Here is a 20,625-nt window from a genome sequence, read left to right on the forward strand (position 1 = left end):
AAATATGATATTTTCCCATCAAAATTTTTACTGTAGTGGCACCAATATATTATCAACAGCAGATTACTTTTACAGCATTTTATTTTACTTCTGGAAACTGTGTATGCATTATATGAAAGGTTAGAGCAGAAATACAGCCTGGTACAACATTTTATTTTAATTTGAAAATGACTGACATGGCTTGTGATACGAGTAGGGAAAAGAACAGAGAAGGGAGACTGTACAGGTGAACAGTGGAAAAAACTCACCTTTAATATTGCTGGCTTTTTCTCAATGTTCCAGTTCAGTTTTAATTAAATTGTCCAACAATTACGTTGAAAAAGCCGGGGTTCTTTCATGACAGTGAACAGAGGAGGTGGGAATGTAGCGAAACAAGGGGAACTAATTAGGGAGGGAAAGGCTGTAGATATGACTCAACTAGCAAGGAGTTCAAAAAGCCTTACAGTGTTTTGTATAGTTTGACTCAGCCTGAGATGAATGTTTCTGTTTCAAAAAGTGTTTCATTAAAGCAGCTCCATTTTTACACAAAAGAATGGCATCTTTGTTTATTTACCTTGTATTGCTGTCTAAAGGCTCGGTACAATCACCATAGCGTGAAAGAGGCAAAGGAAGAGAAGCACAGCCCTACCCCTGGCACGCTCAGCTGAAAACTCAATTCACAGACATTCAGAGTTTTCCCTCGCTCCCCCCACCCCAACTGGTTTGCACTAGATGGGAGGGAGAGAGCTCTAGGTTATGATCCAGAGAATAAGAAGGGAGGGAATGAACACAAGAGGAACTACTAAAAGTTATTTTAAAACTGTAAATACCACATTCTTTAAAAGTCAATGCAAATGAGGCCAGCAACTAACAGTGTTGAAAACCCAACAAAATTTCAATAGCGTGACATGATTTCAGTTCATCAACTAGAAGACTCTGATATCCATATCATTTCACAACCCATTCTAGAAATTTGAATGAAACATTATCTGGTACCATATTTCCTCATTATTCTTCAAGCCACTAAGTGCCAAATAATTTCTTCAGAAGGGAAAAATGAACCAAGGAGCTTCATCGCAATCAGTTATCACAGCACATCTAAACCGCGTATGGCAATGCAATACCAAAATGCATTCACTTTCTCCAAATTAACATTCATTACATAGAAATACCTAAAAAAAATACTCAGCTGTGGAGAACATTAACATTCAATGTTCAAACAAAAGACAAATAACTTACCAGTTCACACACTAATGAGCAACGTAGAGAAACGATGGGGAGAAAAAGCCACTCAAGTATTTGTTACACTCCTAAGCAAAACAACATATAAACACATACACACATTTCCTTGTTTGTGTCCTATTACTGAATTTGAATTCAATCAGTTGTTCGAGACAGCAGTTTGCAATTGAACTCATAGACCTTCTACAAGGTCATAGCAGGTAAAAAATAAAAGCTAATTAATTCTTGTCCCAGAATCGTAGGAAATAGCCTTTGTTTCTATGTACTGCAATTTAGCAATGCATTAAAAAGGTCTGCTTTTTCAATAAAGTCACAGAGTATCTCGAGTTGGAAGGGACCCATAAGGATCATCGAGTCCAAGCCCCTGCTCCTGACAGGACTGCCTCAGCCCTCTGACTGAGAGCATCATCCCGGTGCTCCTTGAACCCTGACAGGCTCCATGCCAGGATCACTTCCCTGAGGAGCCGGCACAATAGCTGATAAAATAACAAAGAAAGAACAACAAATTGTCCACAGGAAATTATAAACCAGCTTTAATCTTGGCCATTCTCAGGAAAATAGAGAGATATAAAACTTATTGCCATTTTGAAAAGCATATTGCAAAACATGAGATGTGGTTTTACTTCTCCACCTGTTATGGATCAACCTCCAAGGCATAAAACACTTCCTTTGCATAAATTAAAAAAAAAATAAAAATTATAAAGTTGTATATTTTCCTGACAAATCAATCAACAAAACCCCGTTCCATTCTGAAAAGAACTGACTGTCTGGGACAATACAGATCTGCTGCTCTGGATCAGTACCATTCTCCTTCGGCTCTACAGAACTTCTGTGTGGTAAATTTACTAAATACGTATCTGTGATGAAAGCTCTTTTCAGAAGTGTCATATGTGACAGAGAAGTGGAAACATCTGTGAGTTAATATTCCAAAGAAACCAGAGAGAACCGGGAAAGCTGTATGAAGAGCCATCCTGCTACTCTTGCAATACATAAAAAAAAATGCAGCAGAAGTGCACCATACTGTGTTTATTACCAAAAGATGGGGCAGATGTGGGAGAGAGATGACTTCAGAAAAAATGTTCATCATCTGCTGTCACTGAGGCTTATCTGCGATGGCACCTACGATAACGAAGTGCTAGCCAGAGTCTCAAGGCAGACACACAGCAGTCACAGCTTGGGGACCTTACATAAACAGCTAACTAACATATTGATCACGACCTCGCAACGGTCCTTCCATCACAGCTGTGCGGCATATGCTGAAGGGATTATATTCTAAAAATAATCGATGCTTCTTTGCTAGTCTATTCAATCAGCAAACAGCCTCCCTCCAGTTTCTCTCAGTGCTGAAAGTATTTCCTCTAGGAAAATATACTCAGGAAAGAATTTCTGTTTAGAAACCACAAGAAAAGTAAAAAAAAAAAAAAATGTCTGCAGCGTAAGTAAAGGTCATAAGTGTTATTTTTATGAATGTATTTAGATCTGTAAAGGACTGGGAATCAACGTCAGCTCAGGTACATGAAGATCAGAAGTTGCCAATGCCCTGATTTTAGATGAGTTCGAAGCTCTGCACTGACAGGCACATAGCCTGTGCATCATCGATGATAATAAACACTTGGAACTTATCATAAGGGACTAGGCTGAAAACAAACCATAAAAGTACATCTTGCACTCTAATAGTTGTTCTGCCTCTTTATAAGCAGTTAATCTCTTCAAGATCTGAGGTTGGTTGGCTGAAAAATTACTGCCTTCGCAGCTGAAAACCTTCCCGTTAACCATCACAATGCTTTCAAGTGGTCACCCAGTCCCATCCCACTGAAAGCTTCCAAAACGGCTTTTAAAACAGACAGTAAATGGGGGAAATCGATCGGGTGTTCACGGTTACAGAGACAGTAAGTAAATTTAGTATTGGCATTTGCACCTACCATTTCCTTGTGATTTGGATAGAACGTTTGCTCAATTAAAGGGAATTTCTCTGGACCCAAAGTTTTGTAGACAGACACCAGCTGGGCAAACTGTAAAATAAAGCAAAACAAAAAAAAAAGCTTAGGAGAGAAACCACATTATACCAAAATGATCTCATACTGTCATTTTGCTCCTTGTCTTCCATGTTTCACGAACTCAGCAAACACACATACACACAATACACTTTCTCCCTCCTCCTCTCTCGCACGCACAGCTATTTAATGCATCCAAGCCATAACTTCATACACAGATCAACAAAGAACAATACGTCCCAGTGTTAAGGCTTCACATGTACAGAAAATGAAATACACTGGAATACTGGTTTTCCCATACCTCAGTCTATATATTTTAAGCTGATTTTGTGACAATAAAATCGTAATTTTGCATTTTTGACTATGTTTAATCTAAAAATCAGACATATTTCACATTAATTTACCCTCCGGCACCTCCCTGGCATTGAAAGGCAATTTTGCAAAACTGGAAAACAGAGAAAAGCAATACCTATGTGATATGTAACAGGTCAGGAAAAGAACAAACAAGAGAATTTTAATTTCCTAGGCTCTAGCCATATACCATAGCCACATGGCCATTTTTCTACAACCAATAAAGATGTTGTCATAATTCAGCCCCGAGCGGGACCAGACTACGCAGTCTCTCTCTCGCTCCCCCCACCCTCCGAGAGAACAGGGAGAGGTAATATCAGGAAAAAGGCTCAAGGTTTGAGATAAGGATGGGAAGAAATCCTTAAAGTTACCGTTATGGGCAAAACAGACTCGACTTGGGGAAAACTATTCATTTATTTCTACAACTAGCAGGAGAAAGAGACAGAGAACAAGATAACCTCCTCCCACCCCTCCTTCCCAGCCTTAACATTATCTCTACCACCTTCCCCGCCGAGCGGCACAGGGGGAAGAGGGAATGCGGGTTGCGGTCAGTTCATCACACGTTGTTTCATGCCGCTGCTTTGTTGATGGGAGAAGAACTTCTCGCATTCCTCCCCTGCTCCAGCGTGGGGTCCCTCCCACGAGCTGCAGTCCTTCATGAAACTGCTCCGGCGTGGGTCATCTCTTCCACGGGGTGCAGCCCCTCCAGAACGGCTGCCCCAGCGGGGCCTCCACGGGCCACAGCCGCCTTCAGGCACCCGCCTGCTCTGGCGTGGGGTCCTCCCCGGGCTGCGGGGGGATCTCTGCTCCTCCGTGGGCTCCCTGGGCTGCAGGGGGATCTCTGCTCCTCCGTGGGCTCCCCGGGCTGCAGGGGCACAGCCGGCCTCGCCATGGGCTGCACCAGGGGCTGCAGGGGAATTCTGGCCAGGAGCTGCATTACTGCTCCCCTCCTTCTGCACCACCCTTGGCGTCTGCAGCCGTTCCTCTCACAGAAATCCTTCACAACAGGCAGGCAGACGCCTCTCAGGGTCTCTTCACATCTCATCTCCTCTCCACTTCTCTCAGCCGGGCCGGGCCGAGTCGGGCCCAGTCGCCGCCCGGCGGGAGGCCAGAGGGTGAGGGGTGCAAGGCCCACAAGGCTCGCGCCTCCCCCTCTCTGCCCCCACTCAGCTTCTTCACATCTTCTCTACTTTTTTTTTCTGTTTTCCCCTCCTTAAATACGTTATCGCAGAGGTGTTATCATGGAACATTCTGCTACCAATTGGCTCAGCCCTGGCCAGCAGCGGGTCTGCCCTAGGCCCGGCCGAGTCCACCGGACAGAGGGGAAACAACTTCCAGCAGTTTCCTACAGAAGCTGCCATTGTAGCCCCCCCCACTAAACAAAACCAAGACAGATGTTGACAATTTAAACAGCTACATGTCATTGGAATTTCTAGTAATGTTTTCCTTCTGGGCCCTTTCCCTGACATATCCAGTCTACCTATACGCTGGTGTATAGTAACTTGATATAGAAACCAAAACAACATTTAAACACAAAAAGTTCACTTTCTCTTTAGCGAACAGATCCACTCTTCTGTTGAACAGTTCAAGAACTAAACCTCTCCTGAAACCAGGGCTTGGCGATGAGGTTCCCAGGGCGCAGGACGCCCCGGCAGCCAGCGGGCCGCTATTGTTCCCAGCCTGCGCAGCTCCGGCTCGTACGCGCCTGCAACGTGTTCAGCTGTCACGATGCCAACGTGAGACACAAACAACTCCGCACAAGGGTTTGAATGGTGGGATGTGCTGGTTACAAACAGGAAAAAAAGCAAACAACAACAGAACTCTGTCCATCACGCAGTTTGATCCAATCCCTGCTCTGTCAATGCAGTGTAGAGTGCAGGGATAGTCAAAACTGCCTAAAGGGAGGGGAAAAAAACAAAACAAAAAAAAAAGATGAAAGCTTTGCATCGCATTTCCAGCTGGCACAGAGAATTTGTTTAATTTAGTGGTGTTTACTTAGGTTTGGTAAAATACATATTTAAATTTTGAAGTCCAGTGGAAAATACCTTAGTGATGAGTAGTTTTCACCAAAACCTTAAGAAATTCGAGTTGGATACTGTGCTGTACAAAACAGACCTCAAGGAAAGGAAACATTATCACAGCTACCAAAATAGAGTGGTTTGCGAATAGGATTCCTGACAACTTAATATTTCTTTCTGTTTTTATCCAAGATCCAAATTCTAAATTTCATAAGCAAATACTGCCTATTAAATACATTATTTTTACCAAATAATTGTTAGGTTAAAATAAATCTATTCAACTATCTCTAAGAAAAAACCTTTACAAAAACCATATGATGCTATTTCCTGTGATTCTTTCCTTATTTTCTTCTCCATTTTCACTGAAAGCAAGTGAAAGACAGTGAGAAATTGACACTAGGGGTGTCAAGAGGTAGGAAAGCTATAATTCAGATTAGTAGTAGGAAATGTTTGTTTACTTTAAATAAAATCGCATCAACCACAGATAATACACATCTATCACTCTAAACTACCCTCTAATCTAGTAATTCAGCTATGAAATTGTGCATAGGAAAAGCAGGTCTAAATGTCCTGAGGCAGGGGAGAGAAATAGCTCAGATTTCCCACAGCCGGGGGAGGATTTATCCTTTGCCCCCACTGGGACACTGCTTCACCGGTGCATCTGCAGATGAAAGGGCCTGCTGTGATGAGACGAGGGAGGCAGATTCAGACTGAACAAAAGGAAACATTTTTTTACGCTGAGGGTGGTGGAGCACTGTCCCACGTTGCCCAGAGAGGCGGTGGATGCCCCATCCCTGGAAACATTCCAGGCCAGGTTGGCCGGGGCTCTGAGCAACCTGATCTGGTTGGAGATGTCCCTGCTCCTGGCAGGGGGGTTGGGCTGGGTGGGCTTTGAAGGTCCCTTCCCACCCAGGCCAGTCTGTGACTCTGTTCTATGATCTACAATTTTAGGAATCTCTTGTCAAACTTTTCTCCTCCCAAAAAGCAACTTGATAAATTCAACCCAAATTCACGTAAAATTTTGACATTCTTATTGCACATCCTTAAACTGCTATAAATATTTCTTATTTTCCCTGATTCCTACTGTGCAATTTATGAAAAATAATTTCATTTATGTTTTAATGAGCTTCTCTCAGTTTGTAAGTGTGATCTGGACTACACCTTTTTCTGTTTTCCTTTTGAGCACCTGAACCAAACACACATCATTTACACGGACTGAAGGGAAAGACCACTTCCGAAACCCCTGTTGTACCTGGGCAGTTTGGAAGCTACACAAAGCTTACAAATACGCTGAATACAGAACACCTTGTTTCCTGCTTTTCTGTCCAAACCAGGATGTAAAGGCCTCCTGGAAACTACACTAACAAGTCTGATTTGACTTTTTTTAAGACTTCATCCAAAAAAGCCCACCCAAACCAAAACCGACCATATTAATGCTTTGCCTTGATTAGAGTTCTGAAAATGTTCTGGTTTACTGGGCTAGCTTATGACCTGAAATTACACCTTTAAATCACAGTCAAGTTTATCAAATTCTTCCCTGCGTAAGAGCATCATCTTTTTAGATGATAAACTACTGAATTATTATCTAATCCAACACTGAATGTTTTCACATAAGGGATGCTCCTGAAACAGAGAATACTGCTAGAGCTACTTTGTATTTAAAGGAAGTATTTTGTATGGATGTCAGAACCTTAAGACAAAACAAGAAAGTGGAAAATAGTTCTTTTAGCTCTCATTTTAGCTAGTTGAGTTTACTTCTCATTTTCAAATTTTGTATCTTATTGTCAGCTCAAAGAGAGGTGTTCTCGGGTACATGTATTTATGATTGTCAGATGATTGTTTTTAAAAAGAAAATAGTGAGATTTCATAATATCCTTTGTAATGTCAGCTCTTCTGTTTTCTACTCAGGATTCAATGCTTTCACATCTTGGCCTACAGACTGCTCCTCCATAAAAGAACAGGAGAGCGCCAGCTGCTCTTTTTCTCCTCTCCAACAAAGTATGACACAGATAAGAAGAAACACTTAGTCAAAAAAAAGACACTTGTTCCCTTTGATTTAATCTAAAAGCTTTATGGGGTTTCACGACACAAAGAACGGAACACTATAAATCTGACTGCATAGATGGTACTGTAATCCAGCTGCGCACAGCCACAAAAAATCACTTTGCCAGCTTCATAAAGATTTGAATAATGACTTTGCTTATCACTCGAGATGAGTTAAAATGTGCTTAATTGCACGCATGGCAGATTTTTTTCTTGAACAAACTCACAAACTTTTTCCTCAAAGATAATTAGATACGATATTTAAAATTAATTACTCCAGATGGTCCTTTGTGTTACCTTTAATTCCAGCAAGCTTCTAATCTCCCTGGCCAGACTAAAGGATTTATATCATCGTCCACTCCAGTGGACAATTTCCTGGGATGCTGAATCGGATTTTCATGCACAAACTACTTCACATTTGCCTGTATGGTTGTCCCCTAGCAGGGAAGTACCACTGAGTCGTGTATCATAAAACCTTTTCTGTCAGAAATTTTCCTTTTTTGTGAGTATTCATTATCTGTGCTCTTCAGAAGCTAAAGGCTTGCTTCTACTGAGAGTGAAAGAACTCCAACCAGCCATCAAATACTTCATGGTAACAACTGAAACGATCACAAAGTTCTCTGGGTAGTCTGTTTCACCAAACTAGATGAGTTCGCATTGTCTAGGATTAGAGAAACGGGAGAACTTGGATGGGTGAACACTTTTTGAATCCCTTCATCATTAAAAAATGATGCTTTTAGCTGAGATTTAACTTATCTTTGCTGTAGTCTTTGCCGTGACCTTATCTTGGCTGTATTTTTTGCACATCTACAGAGTGACGCAATACCAGTTCACTTTTGGATTTCCACACATAAATTTGCCTTTCACCAAATGTATGAAATATGTATCAGGTTGTGAAGCTGAAAGACAAGCTGGCATACACTATAGGCTGTTTTGTGTTACATTACATATACATCTATTATAGGAAACTAATAAAGAACATAACCCATTGACTTTTTTATTCCCTTCAGACAGCACCGTGAAAAATGTCCTGAACTCTGTTTTTAGGCTGAAAAGTCGATTTTCAGGCTGAGGCTTGGAAACGTGGCTGGTCATTCCAGAAAAATGATTACTTTGTAAGAGTAAGACATACTGAAAAGCACAGATGTGTAGCTTTTTAGCACAAATGGATCAGGGGTCCTTGGTGGCCAACAAACTGAGACAAACATTGTAGACCCTTCAGAGGGGGAAGAAATTAAGCAATTGTGTAGAAGCAGCTGGGAGGGTACATTTGACACACGTACTTTGTGGGAGACAATTTACTTCAACCAAGATTTTTCACTATGCCTGCATTTTAAACACAGTTTCTGTGTTTCTCTTTGTAGGTTTTGATTTTTTTTTTAAATTACAATTACCTGGGAAGTACCCGTGTTACTCTTTTTATGCTCTTCATAATATTTGTTCTTTCTTGCGATTGGTCTACATTTCTCCTGTTATGCTTTAGCAGACATTAAATACTTTTCCAGAAGGTTGAGTCCATACAGATTTGATTTGCTATTCGATACCCAACACAGGAATCAAGGGGAACAGACTGCTGACTGCAGCTTACGTTCCTCTTTCTGTCAGCAGGAGTTGACAGACAACTTAATAAAAGTATTCAAACTCTCAAAGTCGACTCAAAGTTTGACATGGCAACCGAACAATGAAACATCGCCTACAAATGAGTGTGAGCACATTAATGGAATACAGAAAAGATGGGAACTGACGGAAGAACTTGATGTTCCTCCAGTAGTTTTCTATTATGATGATGCAAAGCCAAAGACAACACAGTTGGACTAGGAACAGAAAGATAACTTACATGGATACAGCATCATACTTGAAGTGGTAGTTTTACAACGCAGACGAGTTGTTTCCTAACCTTTTTGCAGCCCAGCCTTGCACGAGAACGTGATGATCCTTGCCTCATCGAGCTGATCTGCAAACCCCCACTGCATTTTTTGTTCAAGTCCTGCTGCTTGAGCCATTGCTCTGGGACCAGCAGCATCTCTTCCTTCCACTTTTGACTGCAGGCGGTATTTATCTCCAGCTCCCTCCTTAGCCTCTGGGTGCTCATCTGCATCTCCAGAGATGGAGCTACTAAGCCTGCGTGGATTGTGCTGACCCTCCCCAGAACCATTTGGGGGTCTCTGCTCCATGTTACGCAGAATTTCCAAAGGCGTTGATTTGGCCCTGCGCCTTTCCTGCAGCCTCTGAGAGGCACATCTCTCCAATTGCTAATTGCTCCTGTAATTAACTGCTGGAATATTTTCACATCAGAATTACATCTGATGAGATACACAAACCATTAAGAATTTCTACAGGATGCAAAAAAAAGTGCCTTAAATAAAAACCTCGTGCCCTTGGAAGAACTGCATGCAGAGCTCTCACTTACAAGTTACCAGAGTGCATCCACGGTTGGGGGGCGGGGGGGATGTTTTCTACAACATTAGAAAAGCAGGATTAAAAAAAAAAGAAATAAATACATTATAAAGAAATCACAAAAAAACTAGAAGAGGATCACAGTCCAAGACATAAAAACATTTCATCTTGGCTTGCAAAGTTCAAGGCGCCTGGCAATGAGAAACACCTTGGATAATGAAAGAGGTGGTGACAAAATGTGTAAACAGTGAGGAAGGTGAGATTTCAGAAGACGTGGATTAAAACGAAGGAAAAACAGCTATGAGCACACAAGGTAGAAAACAGATCAAGATATGCTTGTTAGAAAAGAATTAGCGAAAATGAGTAGCATGAGGCCTAGATCAAGGAGCCTTGTTGTGGTTTTGTTTAGTGAGGGGGGGCCTAAGGTGGTAGCTTCTGTAGGAAACTGCTGGAAGTTGTTTCCCCTTTGTTCAGTGGACTCGGCCGGGCCCAGGGCGGACCTGCTGCTGGCCAAGGCCGAGCCAATTGGTAGCAGAATGTCTCGTGATAACGCCTCTGCCATAACATATTTAAGAAGCGGAAAACAGAAAAAAAAAGAGAAGAGAAGATGTGAAGGAGCTGAGCGGGGGCAGAGGTGCAGAGGGGGAGGCGCAGGCCTCATGGGCCTTGCAGGCCTCAACCTCTGGCCTCTCACCAGGCGGCGAGTGGGCCTGATTTGGCCCAGCCTGGCTGCAAGAAGTGGAGAGGAGATGAGATGGATGATGTGAAGAGATTCTGAGAGGCATCTGCCAGCCTGTTGTGAAGAATTTTTATTGTGAGAGGAACGGCTGCAGACGCCAAGGGCAGTGCAGAAGGAGGGGGAGCAGTAATGCGGCTCCTGGCCAAGATTCCCCTGCAGCCCCTGGTGCAGCCCATGGCGAGGCCGGCTGTGCCCCTGCAGCCCGGGGAGCCCACGGAGGAGCAGAGATCCCCCCTGCAGCCCGGGGAGCCCACGGAGGAGCAGAGATCCCCCGCAGCCCGGGGAGCCCACGGAGGAGCAGAGATCCCCCCGCAGCCCGGGGAGCCCACGGAGGAGCAGAGATCCCCCCGCAGCCCGGGGAGCCCACGGAGGAGCAGAGATCCCCCCGCAGCCCGGGGAGCCCACGGAGGAGCAGAGATCCCCCCGCAGCCCGTGGAGGACCCCACGCCGGGGCAGGCGGGTGCCTGAAGGCGGCTGTGGCCCGTGGAGGCCCCGCTGGGGCAGCCGTTCTGGAGGGGCTGCACCCCGTGGAAGAGATGACCCACGCCCGAGCAGTTTCACAAAGGACTGCAGCCCGTGGGAGGGGACCCCACGCTGGAGCAGGGGAGGAATGCAAGGAGTTCTTCCCCCGATGATGAAGCAGTGGTGTAAAACAACACGTGATGAACTGACCGCAACCCCCATTCCCTCTTCCCCCTGTGCCGCTCGGCGGGGGGAAGGTGGTAGAGATAATGTTAAGCCTGGGAAGAAGGAGGGGTGGGAGGAGGTTATCTTGTTCTCTGTCTCATTCTTCTGCTAGTTTTAGTAATAAATGAATAGTTTTCCCCAAGTCAAGTCTGTTTTGCCCATAACGGTAACTTTAAGGCTTTCTCCCCATCCTTATCTCAAACCTTGAGCCTTTTTCCTGATATTACCTCTCCCTGTTCTCTCGGAGGGTGTGGGGAGCGAGAGAGAGACTGTATAGTCTGGTCCCGATCAGGGCTGAACTACGACAAGCCTTTTGGAACTTTTTATTTCAGAATAAAAAGTTACAGACGGAAAAAACTTTATGGAACTGACTCATTCAAATAAAGCCTGTGAGGACTCCTTCTTGGGTGCACTTGGCAGCAATGGGAATGTGCAGTTTATTCCCCTATTGCGGGAACACTGCGTTCAGCGTCCTCTTCAAGGGAACATTTGTGCACCTGTTTATTTTAGCAGGACTTGGGCATGGGCTTAGGCACCTCCCAGATGGTTTGGGGCTCCCTGCAATAAAAATAGATTGTGTTGCTTTGTGGGTTTTTTTTTTTTAGATATACTAAGACTCTGAGACTTTCCAGTTAAAATAGTAAGTTTTTATCAAAATACTGAATTCAATGAAACCTCAGAGTAGAGGAGGAAATCTGTGTTTAATGCAGACTGGCTTTTTGCAGATGCAGCCCTCCCCTACTCACTGTTAAGGAGTCTTCTAGTTAAAGAAAGTTTGTGCAGGTGTTCAGGTGTGTCTGTATGAAGTTACCTTCAGAAACAAAGGATTATTTATGCACTTAACCACTGCAGTAAGAAGTAAATCCCATTTTTAAGCTAAACATATCCTCATCCCTGAGTCACCACGCTCATATATAAAAGAAGCAGATACAACCTCTACCCAGATTTTGGCTAGGAAATATTATCTTCTGAGGTATTTTAATGGGGAATATAACACACGGGTTTCCTTTTTTAATTTAGCTATTAAGATTGCACAAGAAATCAAACTTAATCTTCATAATCTGGCCTTCAATTACAGATATTTGACTCAGCAAGCACAAAAGAGGGGTCTGAATTTCAATGCTGTAGCAGGAACAGCAGATGATACAAAGCTTGTGAACCATAGCTTTACAGTCCTGCTCTTCAGATCAACCTTACAGTCTTTGTTTAAATATAGTTTCTTTCAGTAGAAGCTAAGGAATGGTTAAAAGTCGGTTTCAATTTTCTGCCCCTAGAAACGCACAATGCAATGGAAGTCTGAGGGACGTCAGGAGCTCCCGCTGCCGCTGCTTAGTGCCCAGAAGAACAGGGCAAAGGGACAACAACCTAGCAAAAAATTCATGAATGCAGTAAAAAAAAAAAAAAAATCTGAGTCTACACTTACATTAAACTGGCCTCATGGCAGTAAACGCTGGGCAAAGCAAAAAATATATACACTCAGTTTTATATATAAAGTACTCCATAGTTCAAGCAAAGACTGATGAATATAGAGCTAGAAGAATTACTTGCTGCATGGAAGAGAAAACAAATCACCATCCCACTGAGGTATATTCATTATTTAAGAGTTTCTGCTTTTTTCAAGGAATTTCAAGTGAGCTTACATATTTTAGGAAAGCAAAATCATTTAGCAAGACTGTAATATTCCCTTTCTACTGCAAGAATAGGTTAAACTTAAAATAGGTCTATAAAGAGATGCACAGAGGAAAACCCACTGCTAGGTTTAACGTACTTAGATTTCTTTGTTAAGCATTTAAATGAATAATTATTTATGAACTTTGCTCCAATTTAATTCAAAACTTGCTAGTAAATTGTCTTTTGACCAAAAAGCCTAAAATGTTTTGACCTTCCCTCTACACAGCTTTGTGAATTTACTTTTGGCTCTCCTACTACAAATCCATCAACATGTTTGGCTTTAACTGGCAGACTGGGCAAAGAGGCCAAAATCCTCACTGGATTTTGGCTGACAGGGAATTAAACGATAACTTTCCATGCTTACAGAAGTTCTGCTCAGATCAGTGCTGGAACAACAGCTGCCCTACAGATACCCACACGTCTGCCTTCACTACGTCTGTAAAATTAAATACCCTACAGACGAATAAAAGCCACAAAACTTGTTTTATAAAAACCCCTACTGTGTAAATATTCAGAAATGGGCAAATGGAACCTGTTACGGAGATTGCTATGCATGATCCCACGAAGCTGCTCACCCATGCAATTGTGGACAGCGCCTAGGAAAGCAACTCCGCGCTGCTAGAGAAAGAGACGGCGAGCGCCTGGCTTCTACTCCTGAAGGAAAAGAAAAGAACTGCTCTTCTACAGTCCTGAAGCATCAGGGCTGCAGGCCCTGAAAAGGCCCTGAACACCCTGGTGGGTGACTCTGCCCAGTGTCCCCATCACTGCCTATCAAGGAGATCAATCCCACGAGAACGGCCTGAAACAACAGGAAAGTTCAGTGCCGGCTCTAGGTTTCATGTAAAATATATAAATATATATATATAAAAAACTACAGCCACTGACTAAAGTACAGTCTTAACATCTCTAAGACTTACAACGTTAACACACACGAAATTTAAATGTCCCTTAAATGTCTTCCCTATCAGAGTTGAGGCCAGATTGCAGGTAGGCACTCTTTAGCCTAGCCCTTAAAAGATCCCCTCCGGCACAGAGAAGTGCAATAACCAGCCAAATTCCAGCCCGTTGTTCAGCACTATTGCACAAATCTTATTTTTGGTAATGAGCACAGAACTTCCTTACAGTGCAATAAATACGTAAGAAATTAAGAAATGTATAAATTCTTTCTCTAAAATAGACATGCAGTAGCCTTGAAAGGTCTCACAGATACACAGTAAAGAGGTGTTCTTTGGATGCACATTCATTTTATGCATTATTCATTCTCCAGAAGACACTCTGGCACGACACTGAAACTCATCTGTGTGGCTGTGCCTGTTAGAACAGCTTCAGTAATTTGTGTCAACAGGACGCCGGAATGGACAGAGCTCGTTTCATTTACACGTTCCTCCCTGCAGAGTGCCTACAAGCTTCCTGCCAGTGCCCCACTGCACAAGACTGTAATTTCCAACAGCAGCCCATGAAGGAGGAGAAAACAAGGTGAGGAGAGTACCGTAACACCATCAGAAAGCCACAAAGCAGTTAAAACAGACCTTCCAAAGAAAGCAAGGCAAGAAAAGAGAAATGGAGTGTTTAGTCAGAGCAGAAAGATGAAGACAGCTGAAGTAGAAGATAATCTGCAAAAGAAACGCAAAGCAAAATACAACACATGAAGGCATAGAATTGCGTAAGCTTGGCAAAAGGAGCAAAACAGAAAAATGTCAACAAACTTGTAAAAAAGTATTTGGCTGGCTGCTCACAAACTGTAGGGAAAACAAACAAGAGCTGCGAGATTTATAATCCTGCCGAGCCTGACAAAAGGAAAAGCCAGAACCAGCCTTCCCTCGGAACGACTGCAGATGAGCAAGGAAATAAATTTTGGCAAAACAAAGTGTTCTATGGCACTTTTACAGCCCTAAATAACAACAAATTCCTACAGTGAAGCAGACAAAGTCCCAATGACCTTCTGAAGGTGTTCGGTACAAGATGGCTTCGCATCTGGAGCTCCATGTGAAAAAGGCCAGGATCTTTCAGCTGTCTTTAAAACAACACAGATGTGTGTCTGCTGGGCTGTAGTTCCCCTCTGCCAGATTCTGACCAGAACACGGTTCCTATTTTTCCCCTTTACTTCCGACAGCCAGCTAGAGATGCTGCTATGTTTTCCCTCTGCAGTAAAGGAACAAGAACTGATACCATGGAATTGGACTGGTTCTTTGAGAATTTTCCTTCTCTTCAATCATATACACCCGGTCTATACAATCGCAGCAATTCTGTCATCTCTGCAGTGCTGAAACGCTTACCACGAGCTGAACGTAGAGTAGCAATCCAGCTGCGCTAATGCCTGTAATTAGTGCGTCAGAGCTCAGGTTTAACTGCAATAAAGTGTTCCACCTACAGCAGCCACGGACACCGCACCTTGCCGGCCCCGGCAAGTCAGTCAGAGCCCGCGCCTTTGGTGTACTCACCAGTTAACTCCACCTCACTGGCAATCTGCCACACGCAGTACGGGTGAAGAGCTAATCATGCAAATTTCACAGAAATAGGAAGTATGCTAAAGGATGCATGCAGGACAGAAGAAATTTTTTAAAAGTTCAACCCAATACACTGGAAAATCATGGGGTTTTTTAAAATATTATTTCCCCAGCCTGAATCATAAGCATGAGATTTTACCTATTACTGCGAGCACTGTCATTATCATCACATTTTCCAGTGACTTCTGGCCTCCACAATTACTTACTTTGCTTACTTACACTGCGTACTATCAGAAAGGCTACCTACAATCCCATAAACCGGAGTTCAGGAATGCCTCACTATTTCCTGAATTACATTTGCCAAAGGAAAAGAGAAGTATCTGGATTGTTACTTTAAATAATATAAAATCATAACTTTGGCTAATTAATTATGCTTTTTTTCTTCTTTTTACTATTACAAAAATTTCATACATGCTTTACAACAGGTTCTGCACACCATAACTAAAATTATAAGATGGATCACGAGTCCGATGACCAAAGTATATATACACCTTACCTCGATGTAATAGTAAATTAAGCCAGCTAGAATTTTTATCTCGTTTGAACCGGACAAGCCATGCACAAGACTATTACTTCATTACTTTGCAAGATGACAACGCAATTAAAGATTCCAATGTGGTGAGAGAGGGCACGAACCTTAAAACAGTTCCTCGGCAGCTCTGCTTGCACTCCCTAACAAAGAACTCAGTCTTTACGTATAAAACGCATGCTTTCCCCCAGGTAAGTAGCTTTCTGCTATCCTTACCAGCATTTAAATGAAATCCATCCCACAAGGCAGGCTCATGAATTTTCATGAGGTGGGTGGTGAGTATTATCACAGCAGTGAAATAACAGAGGTACTGTAATAATCCCAAATCATTAACATATTTCAGTGTGCAAACATCTCACCACACACGTTCGTTTCAATATTTTCTTTGCCATGGTCGCTAGCATCCTGAATTTTCAAAGGACTATACAGTGCTTTGAACTTCTGACATGCATTCAAAGGAACTGTCTATGCCCTGACACCAGAAAATCCAAGCTTCAAGACTTGTCTTCAGAAATGTTTTCAGTGTGTTCCCGGCCACCTTCCCACCACATCCCACCTTTCGATAATGCACCTCAGGTCAAACGCAGATTTGCTGACTGTCAACTGCCAAAGGCGTACAAACCCACGCGTCCCTGCAGAGACAGTACGAAAAGAGTTCTGCTGAAAATTACAGGCAGGTGCTTCAGTTCGCAATGCCGCATGTGAACCTGGATGAAGAGAGACGCTGTGCATCTGGAGCTGTATGTTCTACAAGAAGCAAAGACCTGATACTGATTACCTGAACTGTAATTTAAAAACCAAAGATCTTATAAGTTGGATTCTAACTCACTTTTCATCCCATAGCCCTTTATCACTAGCCTAACTTTCCTGACGTCCCCTCCTAGCAAGTCTGTACTACTCCCCATCTTACACTGATGTAAGAAAGATCAGTTGCCCATGACCAACTCAATCATCTTTCATCCCTTAAAGGCCCATTCCACCGGACACCCTGGTTTTTTTCCACTGTTATAGAAATTGCAATTCACTTCTGCCACTCAAATTTTACCTGCAGGAAAATCAATCTATTTTTCATCAATTAATAAAGACGGTTACTTATGGCTTTATCTACAGTTCTGATTTCTAATTTTTCATAACGCTTTTGAGCTTGCAATTTTTATAGCAATAGCTCTGAGAAAAGTATCAAGTCATTCTTGTTAACAGAGGAATTGTCCAGAAAAGCATCCTTTACCTGCTCTGAAGGAAAGGGGCTAATCAGTGGTAAGTCTGAGCACGTGCTTGCTTCCCTGCACTACTGCAGAACTGCCAGGGGCACTCATGAGTGCTGAATATTCTTTCTGCCAGTGAGACGTGCTTTATGAAAAGATACATGTGTGTATGAAGGGGAACCTACTTTTCTTTCGATATGAATGCTAAGACTACAAATAATATAAAATGTAATCAGAATTAGAGTGAATTCTAGGATTTAAGCCATGATGAAAAAAACAGAAATTTAAGTAAGAAAATAATCTGAACTGCAAACCTGCAATTTCAGTTTCACCAAACCATGAAGTTTGGTCTATGAGGTGAGACTGGCAGGTGGTTCAACACCTTTCAACAGTGCTCTAAATGCTGAGCTGGTTTCTGATCAAGGAATGTGCAGAATACTTAAACTGTAACTAGAAAAAAAACAGCAGAACTAAGTTTGTATTAGTTCAACTTAAATGTGTGTCATGTTAACAGAGGGAACACTGCTTGACTCCCCAGCCTGAAGCACGTCTAGGAGCACAGATGGGCAGCAACGGTTTGTGCGGTCGGCGCTAGCACGCAGGAACAGGCTGAGGAGCGCACTATAAGGCACCCCAAACCAGCCCACGGCTGGCAGCAGGGACTTTCATCCTTATCTAGACAGAGAGAAACGACAGAAATTTCAGCTAAAAAGGGAATTTTTGCAAAGATACAGATAAGGCAATTCCGAAGAGAGCCATTTAGTCATGAACTGTTATGTCACACCCTAACAAAGCTCTACCATAATTCAAGACTGGTTTTAAATTATTATAGCTCTAAATTCAAATGAGACCTTAGAAGCGTAACACTTTATAATTTGTTTGTGACATGTACTGTATAGAACAAAAAACAATACAGAATATGACAATTATTTTCCACACGTGACCTTGGATTTGCTTTTGCCAGATCTTCCAGTTACTACATTAAATATTCCTACACCACCTAGTTACTCCCAGTTAGTATTACAAGAGTGAAAAATCAGCAGAGAAATTCTGTGTGCCACAAGATCAGTTGTAAGAAAGAGATATCTTTCTCGGCTTGGTGGAAGAACAGCCATGACACTGGTGCCACCAGAAGAGCAGTACAAGGAGGAATTATTCATTTACCTTTTACTGCGTCATTATTGCATATAAATGCTACCGTTACTGCTTCATTGCCCAGCTTTACTGCAGACAATGAATCAAAGCATTAAGAAACGCCACACAGACAGAAAATGTGATGCACTGAAACAACGGGTTCAGCAATGTACAATATCTATTCTGAGAAGTTACAAATGCTCCGTCAATTATTTATTCCCCACTGTCGTTTACTGCAATATAAAAGTATGATAAAATTAGCCGCAAGACATACATGGTAAAATCTGCTGGCAATTTTCTGAAGGGATTTTCATAGGAAGTGTGAAAAATTAAACATCTTCAAGGCAATAAAAAGTATTACAGTAAAATTTTTCTTCGGTGTGAAAAATACTGATAACTGTTCTTTCCTTACCCAGACATCAGAGGGAAAAATTATGAAGCTCTGGCTATTTATGACAAGTGGTGTTCTCTGAAGTTTAATTAGCGTTTGGGCAACTGAATACCTCTGTTACAGGAACAGTGACAGCACCACTGATAATCACCTTTCACAGCACCACATTTTAACTTGTTGCTACTCTTGTTTAGTTTACTATGAACCAAAAAGATCACCAGATTCTACCTCCACAACTACAAAGCACGTAATGAAAAACCCAAGTGGCTTCTACACCAGGAACGGCAAATATCAGCGATTCTCCAGCGTACCTCGTTACCCTAGCTGTAACCAGACTAACTCCCACCCGAGACGCACTCCACTCTGAAAAGAGCTTTCAAATGAGTGAACTAATAGTTTCAGATTCCCTTGCTAAAGCATAGCCCCAAAAATTTTGCAGGCATGAGGAAAACACTGGCTAAAAGTCTGTTTAAATTATGTTCAAAACCACAAATATGAAAAATATTCTCAGCTTGCTTTTCCCAGACAAATTGTGAATAAATAGACTTGCCTCACTTGAGGAAGTATGGTACCAGCGGACAGGCTTTCCGTTAGCTTCCTCACTTATTTCATTATTTGTACTACAAATATTTTTGCTCTCTGTCTCCACACTGCCTACACTGGCTCTTTGAAAAGCGATTGAAATACCTCCGTTTATTTTTTATTCCTTTCACCATTGCTCCACTGCTCTGCTAAGCAGCTTTGCAGTTTGATACTCACTACTCACGAAAGGGAACTGCACAAGCAAAGAAAAAAAAAGTCACTGGCTGGTTTTGCACCAGAAGAACTTCAGGTGCAGCACTTACCACCCACGGTTTGTCGCAGAAGTTGTAGATGGATTCCAGGGAGTTGACACTAGGGATGCCAGCGTACTGCATGCCGATGATCAGGTTACGGAAATCTTCATTTTCTGCCATACTGAATGAATGTTGTCGGACAAGGACAAAATCGGGCCTGAAAGACCTAGCGAGGAAAAGAGACGTTGCTAGTAGTCAATGATCAAATTATTTTTTTCTTCAACAGCAAAATCTTAAGAGGGAAAAATGTCTAGCTGATGGATGGAGAAGTACTAAAGGAACACTCAGGACAGAGGTAAATGCTAGGAGACAGAAAGAACTGTTATGGCTTTACGAAAACCTGTACTGCACCATTTCTTAACAGGAAACATCAGCACCCCGTCAGTAACGTGACTCCATCAAGAGGAGAGACAAATTATCGTGGCTTTTCAGGTCATTTTCCCTCTGACAGGTAAATCATACATACACATTCTGAGCGTGTTCTTCGCTTACGTACACCGGTTCCCAAGCAATGACAAAACCAAAGCAGGCAAATGTACCTGCCAGAAACTCAAGCTTCTTGGGAACAATTTTTTTTTCACAGCTATATTGTCAGAGTGTTTTAAAGACAGTAGGAGATGAAGCAATCCCACTGCTCGCAAAAGGAATCATACCATAATCGGTATGATCAAACTCAACTTTTGATCAATACACTTACAAAAATTAATTTCTAAATTTACAACTGTACTTTTTTCCCCTTTCTCTCTTGTATCTGATCAGGATTTCTCCTTCTGAACTTCTGTGGCTTCTTGTCCTACTACCACGCACCTTTGAGAGCAGTCTGACACCACCTCCACCCTACCCAAACCCTTCCTAAAGCAGGTTATGGGCAGCAGAAGACACAACCCAACAGGACAGAGCCA

The 20,625-nt window shown here is 42.5% G+C and overlaps 1 protein-coding gene across 2 annotated transcripts in view; it reads right to left on the reverse strand.

Moving 5' to 3' along the window:
• The window catches only part of SYN2 (synapsin II), a 177,735-nt gene that overhangs the window by 84,457 nt on the left and 72,653 nt on the right, over positions 1 to 20,625 (reverse strand). For both annotated transcript variants that reach the window (XM_086755664.1, XM_086755662.1), the window contains exons 4-5: positions 19,733 to 19,889; positions 3,144 to 3,233 (exon numbers count right to left, since the gene is read on the reverse strand). In XM_086755664.1, the coding sequence (XP_086611790.1) occupies positions 3,144 to 3,233; positions 19,733 to 19,889 (247 nt within the window). The remainder of the gene's footprint in view (positions 1 to 3,143; positions 3,234 to 19,732; positions 19,890 to 20,625) is intronic.

The sequence above is a fragment of the Chlamydotis macqueenii genome, chromosome 10, assembly GCF_036417535.1.
Source record: "Chlamydotis macqueenii isolate bChlMac1 chromosome 10, bChlMac1.mat, whole genome shotgun sequence".
In the NCBI taxonomy this organism is placed as follows: Eukaryota; Metazoa; Chordata; class Aves; order Otidiformes; family Otididae; genus Chlamydotis; species Chlamydotis macqueenii.